Source organism: Mustela nigripes, chromosome 4, assembly GCF_022355385.1.
Source record: "Mustela nigripes isolate SB6536 chromosome 4, MUSNIG.SB6536, whole genome shotgun sequence".
Lineage (NCBI taxonomy): Eukaryota > Metazoa > Chordata > Mammalia > Carnivora > Mustelidae > Mustela > Mustela nigripes.
Genome location: NC_081560.1, coordinates 150,599,453 through 150,612,143, shown reverse-complemented (window position 1 = coordinate 150,612,143; position 12,691 = coordinate 150,599,453). Strand labels below are relative to the sequence as shown.

General features: G+C 53.7%; 1 protein-coding gene across 1 annotated transcript in view; it reads left to right on the top strand.

Annotated features, from left to right (window-relative positions):
• Positions 1 to 7,497: 7,497 nt before the first annotated feature.
• LOC132015279 (annexin A8) overlaps positions 7,498 to 12,691 on the top strand; it is a 17,277-nt gene continuing 12,083 nt past the window's right edge. Inside the window, exon 1 of the mRNA XM_059395871.1 lies at positions 7,498 to 7,667. Coding sequence (XP_059251854.1) covers positions 7,647 to 7,667 — 21 coding nt within the window. The 5' untranslated portion in view covers positions 7,498 to 7,646. The remainder of the gene's footprint in view (positions 7,668 to 12,691) is intronic.

The window sequence follows — 12,691 nt, the reverse complement described above, 5'->3', positions numbered from 1 at the left end:
GTCTCTGAGTTCTGTCCATCCCGCTCTCTCCCTCCCATCTCTGCCTCCCTGTGCCCTCAGCTGCCCAGTGGCCCACAATCTCCAGTTGCCGGCCCCTGCTCAAGTTGAAAGGCTGCTCCCCAGTGCTGTGCCCATGGGGGAAGGATGTCCCTGTGGGCACACGGCTGCTGTCAGGCCCAGCACAGGGTGTGGGAGCAGGTAGAGGGTGTGACCATGGGCTGAGCAGTTGCCTCCAACATCCTGCCACACACTGGGGAGCCTGATCCATCTGTCTCTCAGTGAGTGGCCCCTCATCGCCCGCCATCCTTCACTCCCGCTCCTTTCTCTCACTGTCTTTGGCTTCCTGATGCCCCAAGTAGCTGAGCCATGTGAGCAAGTAGGAGCCTCTCAGGGTCCACTCTCACCTTCCCCTGGCACCTGCCCTTTCTCTCAGGGTCCCACATCCACCTGCTGCCTCCGACCTACAGACCCAGCCTGTGCCAGCCAGGGGCTGGGCTTGGACAGTGGTGGGAGACAGAGAAGACTAGCCCCTCGTGTGCAGTCTGGGCTCAGTTAACAGCAGACGAGACATGCGGTGTCTGTCCATCTAGGGGTACCGTGTTTGCACGGGCTACCAGAACAAAGTACCGGAGACTCTGTGGCTTAAAGAGCAGAAATTTATTTTCTTACAATTTGGGAGGTTAAAAGTCCAAGATCAAGGTGTCGGCAGGTTTCATGCTTGCTGAGGCCTCTCTACTTGGCTTGTAAAAGGCTAGCTCTTCCTACGCCTTCACAGGCCTCTGCTCTGTGTGTCCTCATCTTCTGCTGAAGGACAACGGTCATCTGAGAACAGGGCCAATCCTAGTGACCTCATCTAATTTTGCTATCTCTTTAAAGACCCCATCACCAGGGGCTCCTGAGTGGCTCCGTTGGTTAAGCCACTGCCTTCAGCTCAGGTCATCATCCCAGGGTCCTGGGATCGAGCCCTGCATCAGGCCCTCTGCTCCATGGGGAGCCTGCTTCCTCTTCCCTCTTTCTACCTGCCTTTCTGCCTACTTGTGACCTCTGTCTGTCAAATAAATTTTAAAAAAATTAAAGGCCCCATCTCCAAATAGTCACATTCCGAGGTACTGAGGGGATTAGGGCATCCACAGATTAATCTGGAGGGGACACAGTACAGCCCATAACAGCCATTAATCAACTGATATTGTCAGGAGTCCCCTTCCAAGTGGTGGGCTCTGGGGGACACGGGGGATCTTGTGAAAAGACTCTATGGTTAAGGACCAGCTGGGTGACCACAGGCAGGCCACTGTCCCTGCTGTAGAGACGACAGCTACGTGGAGATGGAGCATGAAGAGTGCACAGCGCCCCATCCTCACACACACAGTGAGGGCTCCCAAGTGGCAGCTCCTGGGAATCTGAGACAATGCTGGGTCAGGACCTAGTTGCTCAGGTCAGATGGCAAGATCGGGAAGGGACCGTGGGGACTCATCTTCTCTTTTGACAAGTGAGGAGCTGAAGAAAAGCATGTTGGTGACTCGACATTCTGGGGGGCCATGTTCATGACCCTTGCGGAAATTCTGGGGACTCTGACGACATGCAGAATGCCCAGCGTTGCAGCTCTTGAGCCTAAAGGTGAGATGGGATTCTCAAATCCAAAAATGGATTTCTTGTAACCGGAAATCCTGACCCTTCATTTTTTTCTTTCCTGCTACCCATGGGTGGGGGACATCCCTGGGAAGCACACTCTGGGTCAGCAAACAGATGGTTGGTGGTGAGAGGAGCCGCTTCACAGACAGGAAGCCATAAAGAAGAAGCTTAGGTACTTCTTCCTTTCAGGGAGCTGGGGCCAGGAGCCCACTCCAAGATGGGCTTGGGGCTCAATCAGCACAAGTCCCCTGGGATCCCAGAGGAGGGAAGGCACAGGAGGCGATGGGCATCTCCTGCAGTGCTCCCCACCCCAGAGGCTGTCCTAACTTGTGGCCTCGAGCATTAGGTGCCCAGTTGCCTCATTGAGGATGGGCATGAGAATAACGGGAGGCCAGGATGATGTGGTGGATTGTTCCAGAAGATGGCGCTCAAAGCTTATACTCCTTTACTAGCCTAGCTTAAAAATCTATCTTAAACCGTCCGCTGTCAGCAGAACCATGGAACAAACGTGGAGGTGTTTGCATCACCACTTAGTTAATTGCACGTCCGTTAAGTGTTGCTTTCTGCCACACCATCATTGATTACATTATTTTTCCTTTTTCTGGAAACTGCAGATATTTCTTTTAAACTTGGAGAAATGGGAGAGTACTTGGCACGGGATGGCGGGACCTGCAGTGCCCTAACCTCTCAACTAGTACTTTTCCAACCCACAGGCCTCCATGCCACCTCCTGTTCTAAGCAGACTTGCAGCTGGGGCAGCCAGGTCCGTGCCAGTGACCCGCTTCAGCCCCCGTTCCAGAGCCCAGTGGGCCCCAGGGCATGGGCCTTGCTCACAGTCAAGGACTCAGGGAAGAGCCCTGCCACTCTGCTGTGCCACTCTGTGCCCTCTCCCCCCAACCATCCCTCTCCTTCCTTTGAACTATAGACCTCGTATTCAGCTAACACGGCCATGCAGCCCAATGCCCACTGTTATCCCAGCAAACCTCGACATCCACGGGATGTCACACCCAACACCATGACCTTTTATCCTTGACCTCTCGGCCTCCACCTGTTTGCCCTACAAGCCACCTGCCTACCCCTGACCACACCCGGAGCCTTGTAAGCCACCAACCGCACAACTGAGATATCTCCCTCTTGCCAACATCATGTACATGTCCAGTTTATTGACTTACTGTTCCCACCCCATTGTTTTTTAACCCATCAGGACCTCCCACCCACAGTCGTCTCCACTTTCTTTCCATCACAGGCCCCAGGGCCCAGCACCCAGGTCAACCTCCCTCCAATATGCTGCTCTTCCCTGGCCTCATTTCTTTGTGTCACACGCCCAGGGTAAAACCTCTGAGTCAAGTGGATGAAACCAACTGTTTGCCTCTCCTGTGCCTGTCCCCCCTCCGGGGGAAACCCATACCGCTGCCAGGCTCGTGCCCTCAGAAGCGAGTGCCTGCCCATCTCCCCTGAATCCTCAATGCTAAGAACAACTTTTAACACAAATTCCAGTAAAAAAAAAAAAAATAAGGAAAGCCATGTTCTAATTGCCAGAGATGTAAGAAGAAGAGGAGGAGGAGAAAGAAGGAGAAACTTGAACTTAAATGAATTCACAACAGTGAATGGCTCTTAGACTTTGAACACTTGACTTATGTCAAGTCTTGAACACAAGACTTACGTCAGGGACACCTGGGTGGCTCAGCAGGTTAAGCAGCTGCCTTCAGCTCAGGTCGTGATCCCAGGGTCCTGGGGTCGAGCCTCGCATCAGACTCCCTGCTCAGCAGATGGTCTGCTTCTCCCTCTCCCTCTCCCTCTGCCTGCTCCTCTGCCTCCTTGTACTCTCTGTCTCTCTGTCAAATAAATACATAAAATCTTAAAAATAAATAAACAGATAAATAAAAAAAGACTTATGTCCTGGCCAGAGGAGCTGAGAGGTGAAGTCTCAGTGCTCAGGCACACAGAGAGCTGAGTCTGCTCCGTTTTATGTCAGAGCTGCAGAGGGCAGTGCTCCCCATAAAACAGGACACAAACCCTCATCTCCAGCCCAAGCCATGACACAGAGCAGGACCACGTGTCCCAAGTTCTTGTGGGAAATGAGGGTGTCCAGTCAGCAGCATGGTGTGCATGCTGTGGGAAACCTGAGCTGAGAAGATAGCATTGGAGTCTATCTGGACCTAACAGAATCTCCCAGATTCCAGCAAAGCCAAACATGGCCCTGTCCCGCTGCGGTGCCTCCCCCATCTGGGCTACTGGGAGCGGGAGCGTCTCATGGAAAACATTTCCTGCTGAAGATGAGTTCAAGGGGGAAGAAAAATCCTAGGTATCTAGCCAAGGAGAGCCAGCAGATAAAAGAAACAAAGAGACTCAGGGCCCAGAATGTAGAGATAATAGAGCAACCTAAAAGGGAAATAAAAAAAAAAGAGTGTGTGAAATGTTCGAACAAAATAAAGAAATAAAAACTAGAAGACAAGAACAACTAATTATGAAAATGGCAGAGTTTAAGGAAGATCAAGGTTTTAAAATGGCATTAAATTAGAAATTTAATATGATTCGACATAATTGAAGAGAAAAAATGGACTCAATCGAGAGACATATCTGCAGATGCTGTCCCTGTTGACTGAGATGGAAACCAGAAGGGGGAAATTAATAAACGAGGAAACAATGAGGAGCTACAGCCATGGCAGCCCATTCTTTCATCCCCAGTGGTTAAAGGATAAAACAAAGGCTCTGGAGCTCATACACACAAAGGAACAAAGCCATGTTTGCTGACTCACCAGGCCAGAGAGCAAACACCAGGAGAGAAACCCACTGAGTGCTCTGCTAAGAGAGAGAGTCAGCAGACTCTCTAGAAGGTTCTGGAAGGGCTGGTGGGGCTGATCAAAGATGGAGAACTAGCACTCTGGATGGGACAGAATGCGTTCCTAGGTCTGTACGCAGCTGCTTAAAACAAGTCCCATGTTCCTGGACCAAGGGGGTCTTCACTCAGGCCTGACCCGTCAGGGGGACTCCAACTCTGGGATCAATACTCAAAAGGGATACCTGCCATAGGTTAATTTTCACCACAATGACAATTTCAAACCACCTGCCTCTGACCTCACTACCTCACCCCACACTCAGCACCCCTAATCGTCTCCAGACAAATACCACCTCAGAGCAGTGGAAACAAAGCCCTTTCTTTCCTGACATGCCCCCATTCCCTGCCCATTTCCCTCAAATTTCACAATAGAGGGTTGGAGTTGGGCTTTGGGTTTTCCTTCCTGACTAATGCCAGAGTCTCTGCTCATACCCTGGCTCCTATTCCCTACCTGCATCTTATGGAACTGGTGTCCCTGTTCTGTTCCCTCTCCTGCATCTTCATCCTTCTCTGCACTCCAAGAGCACTAAACACATTCAATCCCCCTCCTTCCTTAAAAACACCTTCCTCGGCCCCACACGCCCTTCCAGAGAAAGCCGCCCTCTGCTTGTGTTGCCTTCATTCCGAGTCTGTTGCTCCCATGTCATCCATGTCTACACGGTACCCTCCCACGTCCACACTCAGCTGAGTGGGAGCACGGCAGCTCCTGTCACCCTTGAGCCATGAGTGAAATATGGGGCAGAGGATCTTGGCACCCCAAGATCATAATATTACTCAAGAGAAGTCCAGCTCAGCCTAGCTAGGAGCACCCCCAGTGCACTGGGGCAGCTTTGGCCAGCCTTGTGCCTGGGTGTGGTCTTCACACTGTCTGCCCGGGTTGTGGCAAGGACAGGCTATGATGATTTCCTCCATGGGGAGCTCTCCCAGAAAATTCAGACAGGGACCCCAGGGAGGAGCCCACTGTCCATTCTCTGACCCCCAGGCCCGGGGCTCACTCAGCAGGGCTCAGAGAGCTGCCCACATCTACCCAGGAGTGAGGAAAGGCCATTCAGGAGGGGAAAGCAGGCATAAGGGCAGAATGTAGGTACAAGTGGGCAGGTGAGAGGCTCCAGAGTTGGCATGAGGCCAGAGGCCCACGGCATGTGGGACCCAGTGGGCGATCCAGGGAAGGGGCTGCTGAGCCCAGAGACCCTGCAGGAGCAGATGGGGCCTCTGGACTTTCATCTCTGGGGTGGGAGTTGCCCAAATCCTTGATTCCAAGTCCTTGGAATCAAATCCTTGATTCCAAAGGACAGCCAAGGCTTAGAACCCCTGATGAGGAAGGGGAAGAACAGAGGGTCGAGGAAGGGGAAGAACAGAGGGTCCAGGAAGGAGTCCTGGGGGTCAGTTAGGGTGGTAATCACAAGACTAAAAAGGCTGGCAAAGGGTGCAGGATATCCCAGAAGGGGAGCAAGAGACAGGCTGGGGAAAGAAGGTGAGGTTCTGGCTGTTGGAGCAGTCTGCACAGAGCCTGAGGAGAGAGCACAAACGCTGTTGGGGCTTGGTCTCATCTGGTGACCTGTCTGGGTCACTGTGCACCGCAGACCCTCAGAGAGCCAGGTCACAGGTGCATCAATCTCTGTGGCCTGTCCTGGTCTCAGTGCCTGGCATGGCTCTCCTGGCTCTGCTCAGGGCCTACCATGCCAGCCCTATCTCAGGTCATCCTCATAACTAGACTTTGACCACAGCCTCCCAGAGGGTACCTACTACCCAGACACGCCCAGGCCATGGTACGGACACCCCCTAACAGGCACATGGGTGTTGACTTGGTTGAAGTCCCAAGAAGGCCCACCAGGGAGGGCACCTCGCTTATGACCAAAGGACTCCCAAGAAGAATGGGAAGTCTGGGCATCCAAAGGCGGGGGTAGACCTTTCTCAGTCCATGTGACCAGAGGCAGGCTGAACGCTCCCTCTTCAGATGGCATCCCACAGTTCTCTCTAGTAGTCATCCCTAGTCCTCCGGCCGCTCTGGGCGGTGCCTGCCCCGCCCTGCAGACCGGCCCAGCTCTGTCCCCACCCACCCCAGCCTGTACTTCCAGAAAGAACAGCCTGGAGACACCGTGTGTGCAGAGCAGAGTACTAGACTCAGAGTCAGGAAACCAGACAAACCCGTATCTGTGACTCTGAAAGGTTTCCCTGAATACAAAACCATCACACCAGCACGGAGCCAGCTTTCACTCAGAGGGCAGGGCGTCCTCAAAGCCCCAGCCTCCCCCCACGGAGGCACCTAGGGATAGTCCCTGAGGCACTGGTGTTTCCCCTGAAGGGCAGGTTAAGAGTTGGATGGAGAAAGTCTGCTGTGGAACATTCTAGTCAGGGGACCCAGGGAGAGTTAAAAAAAAAAAGAATCTCTTCCAGAGAGGAAAAAATTAACCTCTTCCCAGTGGCCCTGTCCGCCTCCCTCGGCTGGCAGCTGTGGCATCCTGCGGGACCCCGCCCAGGGCAGGCGTGGAGCGGGCCTCGGAGAACTGGTGGGTGACGGCTCTGCTTCTCCCGAGCAGTGGGACTCGTGCAGATGATCTGAGTGCTGGAGCCTGTTTCTTCCTGCAGGACGCAGAACTCACACTTGCCGAGGGCTGAGGCAAAGAATAAAGGGGACAGATGGGTCTCAGGGATTAAAGAAGTCTCCAGACTTAAGAGACACCCCCCAAAAATGGAGGCTGCTCGTACTTACGTCCTCTGCCGAGCTCCCCACGACACTGTTAGTGGTGTAGAAACTGTGCAATTAAAGAAAGGGAGACATAGTATCCTTCCCTTTTTTCTACAGCTCAGGTCCGGCAAAGACAGTCTGAAACTACGGCTGTGGTTACTAAGTGGGGCGGTCAAAGGCTGAGACTCAGAATTTCCAGTTGACATTACAGCCTCAGCCCAGACATCTGGCAGTGAGTGGCAGCATTCCACAGGCGGGCTCCGGGTGGTGGCTGGGCGCGGCCAGGGAGCCCTGGGAGGGACCCAGAGCCAGGCGGAGCCCAGAGGAGAAGGGGTGGGGCCTGAGGCCCCACTTTCGCCACCACAGCCAACACCCAGCCCCAAGGACCTGGCTTCTTGTGTGGGAGCCAGTTTTGTGGGATCTCCCGAGTAGAAGGAAGGTCGACTTGTAGATCTTCATTTCCCTGGGAAAGACAATCGAGAGAACAAGATGGCCTGGTGGAAAGCCTGGGTAAGTGGGGAGCAAGCCGCGGCGGGCTGTGGGGTTCCTGCAGAGTGCTGGTGGAGAGAGGCATGCTATCTGCTGGCCAAGCACCAGACTACCCACTGAGGGGGGGAAGAGAGAAGAAACCGTCCCAGCCCTAGAGGCGCTCACAGCTAGTGAGACAGATAAAGGAAACTTTTCTTCTTAAAAGATTTTTTTTTTTTAATTTATTCATCTGAAAGAGAGACAGAGAAAACACAAGCAGGGGGAGAGGCAAGGGGGAGAGAGAAGCCGACTCTCCAGTGAGCTGGGAGCCCAAGGCAGGGCTCAATCCAAGGACTGGGAGACCATGACCTGAGCCAAAGGCAGACACAACCAGCTGAGCCACCCAGGCACCCCCAGATAAAGGAACCTTGAGATGCACCTAAGGAAGCTGAGGGGATGGGGAGCCCAGAGGAAGAGCCGCAACAGGAAGTGTTAGGCTGCTCAAAGCTAGGGGGTGTCATATTTGAGTGAGATGTGCATGTATGTGGTATGTGTGCACACACATGTGTTTGAGGAGAATCAGGCAGATTATTCCTTGCAGAGGGAAAAGTATGTGCAAAGGCCCGGGGGCGATGGGGGTAGGGAAGCTTGGCTTTGGAGGGAAGTAGCTCATCATGGCCTGAGGACCCTCTGGGGGGTGGGGTGGGCAGAGGAATCAGGGGAGATAGACCTACAGAAGCAGGCAGGACAGCTCCTACAAAGCCTCACATGGCAGGATAAGGGGCTTGGGCTTTACCTTAAGAGCAGTGGGGAGCCATTGAAGGCACTTGAGCTGGTGAGCAACACAATCAAATCGGCTGATGGTGGAGATCTCATCGATGCCCACAACTTAGGACATGGGAGGGCAGGCAGTCTTCTAGGAATCCATGGTGTTTATTCAACAAGATTGAGGAGAAAGGAGGGAGGGCAAGAGGACCTGGCCTACAGAGGCCTTGAGTGTCTGAAACCTATGCTTTATAGAGTTCTGGAGGACTGTCCCCAAGTCTCCCACCTCACAGCTGAACTACCAGATTCTTGGGAGTGTTTCATCTGGGTTTGAGTCGAGGCCATCTCGTCCTCATGAGCTAAAGACACAAAGATGACAAGTCGATGACATCTTCTGGCCAGGCACAACTCCTTCATTTCATCCCCCAGGCAGCCCAGGACATCAGGACTGCTCTTCCCTTTTCATGGATGAGGACACTGAGTCTCAGAGACACCAAGTGACCTCTGGGTCCCACAGCAAGCAGTCAGGGGTATCTCTACCCCCGCCTCCAGGCACTCTGTGAGCCACAGTGGATGACCCAGCCTTATCCTGCTTCAGGAAATCTCTTTGTCACAAATGGCACAACCCAGGGGCTGATGGGTTCAGACATGCCAGGCCTGGACAGTCAGGACAGAGAGGCAGCTAGGGACAGGGACAGGCTGCTGCCCTGGATGGCCTGATTCTGGGCCTTGCTCCCAGAGGACCAGGGGCCCCACCCAGCCAGGCAGGGAGAAGCCTCCTTGCAGGGACCTGGCCCACCTGGCAGGTTAATGGTGACCCTCACCGAGCACCTACTGTGCGCCAGACATTCCTCTAAGCATCTCACTTCTAAGTGTCTTGCTTAAGCCTTGGAATACCTCTACAACATGGACGAGAGTGTCTTTATTCACAGATGAAGAACGGAAGCACAAGGAGCCTCAGCAGATGCCCAGGGTTGCTGAACGAGCAAGTGGTAGAGTCTGGGTTAGAATCAGAGCAGCCCAATTCCAGAGCCCAGACTGGGGGCCTTGGCAGCCTACAGCCTACGGGAGAGCTGGCTTGGGGCAGTAAGACCACAGGCAGAGCCCGCCTGTGACTGGCTAAGGACCAGATGTCCTTCGGCCCCCAGCCTGACCAGGACCAGGACTAGGGGTGTTGAGGGGTGAGGGTATGAAAGATCAGCTAGAGGGACCTGTCTGTGCCTCGCTTACGGAAATGAAGTTCTGTGTCACAGGTTCCCCAGGGCAGCCTCGTGACGGGGGAAGGCAAAGGTGGGGCAGCTCCTCAGAACCGAGCTCTCACAGACAGAGTCACGGGCAGAACTGAGTCACCTTCTCAGTGAAAATATTCCTGTCTGGACAAGCCAGTCTGGGCATGGGGCCCCAGCAGGTTCTCTAAAGGCGGGGCCTTTCAGATAGTTAGATCTGGTGCCCTACCCCCCACCCTGCTGATGTTCAGGGGTCTGATTCCAGACAATTGTACTTTTTAATCCCCTAAAATCACAGAGAAGGAAGAGAGACTGAGGCTCCTCAATGCCTCAAAAATCACAACCCTCTGGGAAGTGGGTTGACAACCGTTCCCCCCAGAGCCGACCTCGGACCCACTAAAGGGGCTGCTCCCAGGGACTCAGTCCCATGGTCTGGCCAGTCTCTGCTGCCCAGCACCACGTGTTGGCCTGGGGACAGGGAGACAGCCCCTCACGGGTGGTCCCCAGACCTCGCACTCCCTCCCAGATCACCTGGATTCCTGTGGACAAAGCTTCCTTCAGTAAAGATTTCCGGGAAAATTCCCTGTCCCGAAAAAGTTGAGTCATCAGTAGAGTAGGGGGAAGTAGACAGAGCTCAGCTTCTGAGTCAGGCTGTGGGTCTTGCTAGCCACATCAGCTTGACAAGCACTCTAAGCCCAGCTCCCTTGCCTGTAAAATGAGGCATTCATGGTTAGAGAGGTCCAGGAGTATGAGCACCATACTTCTGGCCCTGGAGGCATCGAACACAGAGGTCTGGCATAAAACAGCCGCTCAGTGGCTAAGGGTGGTCACGGCAGCTCCGACTCCACAAACAAGGGATACTGTGTATGAGTGCACACAACCAGGCCACCTCTGGGACCATACAGGCTCTTCTGGGTGGAATCTGCACAAGGGATTATTTCTAACACTTCTTGCTGAGAAATACGGTGCTCAAAAATGAGATAGAAAAATGTGCTAGCAGATATTTGAAATTCAAGCAAAGGGAACAGAAAGACCTTTCACCTTTTACTCAAAAGCACTATCCCTACAGATAGCCCCACAGATGGCAATCTGCCAGGCATTTTCAGGATCTAATTAGAGCTTGAAGAATAGAAGGATGGATGGATGGATGGATGGATGGATGGATTAAATGTGATTAAATGAATAGCTAGACGGGTGATTATATGGATGTAAGGATGGATAGAAGCATGGACATGGTGATTAAATGAATGAATAAATGGTTGGATAGATGGATGGATGTGGCCTTTGAGTATCTGGAGGGAGAATGGATGAGTAGATGAATGAATGAGTGGGTTGGTGGGTGGGAAGGTGGGAAAGCAGATGAGTGGATGAAGGACAGACAGAAGGAGGAAGTGAATAGTTTCATGGGAGACCAAACACGGTGGGACTAAACTCCTTCCCACTGAGGAATCTCTGAGTCTTCTTCAAATTCAGTGCCCATCTCCAATCTCCCTCTACTCCTCTACCAGCCTCCTAAAAGCACATACTTAAGAAAGAGCACTTATTTTCATCCGAGAAATTCTACAGGGCACAAGGCTAAAGAGCCCTCAGGCAAGCCCTGGGATTAGAGATCTGGCTCAGATCAAGGGCCCAAGAACTTTGGTTATTGTGTTTACTTCACAATTTCCAGAGCCTCATGCCGTTCTTTCTAAACCTAACCTTCGGTCCTCCATGAGCCTGCGCACTTGCAAAGGCTCTGGGCTGTTGGGTCTCTACCTGCTTGTGAACACCCACTTCTCAGAAAGAAGGCAGCTTGACCTCAAACCACACTTCTCTTCCCAACCTTGTCTGCATACTTTGAAAGCAGCACATTCAGCTCCACGAAGCCTGTCCTTACTCGCCCATTGCCCTGTGGTTTGGGGGTATGTGGCCCTTTCCCACCGACAGGAGTGCCTGTTGATGGTACTGGAGGGAGCTCTGGGGTGTGGGTGGGCAGGGCCTGCTGTTTGCCCTCAGATGACGCCAGCGGGGAGAGGCTTGGCCTGATCCACAGCCCACACCCCAGGGCGGGAGCGGGGGCAGGAAAGATTCTGTGGCTTCTTCCTACAAGCTGCGGTTCTGGCTGGTGTCAGCCTATTAATCAAAGAGCCATTCTATGGAGGTGACATGGCAGCCACAGAGCCCAGAGGGGAAGCAGCAAACCCTCACAGCCAGGCCAGGCAGATATGGTCTCTCACAGTACTCTCACTTAACGGTAGCTTCCCTACCCAGCTGACGCCTCTGAGGGCCTGGCTTGAGTCACAGACCTCCCTGCCCACCCCACCCCAGGAGATTAGATGCAGCCTGCCTAAACCCAAGAAAGCTACCTCCCATAGGACATCCTGCCCTTTGTGTTCCTTCATAACCCCTGTACGCACACCCTGCGGTGTCCCCACCCCTTCTCCCAAGTTCCTGTTACCCACTATGAACCTCCCGCTAGCCATGGGAATCCTATCACAAAAGATTCTGGGACAGGTCTGGCAAGGAGGCTGAGGCAGGGGAAAACTGTGGGACCCTTCTGAAGACAGCCAGGTGACCAGGAGCACACTCGTGGTCATTGTTGTGCCTTGTCACCCCAATAAAATCACTGCTGGCCTTCTCTGGGGCCAGCCCCCTCCCCTAGGACTTCCTCCCAGTGCTTCCTTCCTCCTGACACTGAAGGCTGGGCAATGGGTCTGCACACGGACAGAGCTCCAGCCACCTTCTAGGGTCAATGTATGCCAGCTCCACAGGGCTGGCTCTGGTGCTGAAGGCTGATATTCCCCCCACTCACGGTGGCCCTGGACGCAGACGAGCTCGGTCCTGCCTCACTCCTCCTCAGAGGGGCCCTCCTTCTTCCTTGAGGCTGGAGCTGACAGGACAGGCCTCCCCTTAGCCAATGCCGCTAAGGGCCACACAGGGCCTCCACACCCACCCCCAGGCCTCCGCAGCCCCAAAGTGGAAGAGGCATAGGGCAACTCAGTGCCAAGCGGACCGAGGCACCCCTTCCTCGACACATATCTGCTGGTAACTGTCATATCCAGGAGCTACAGTCCTATATCCCTTCATCCAAGGCAG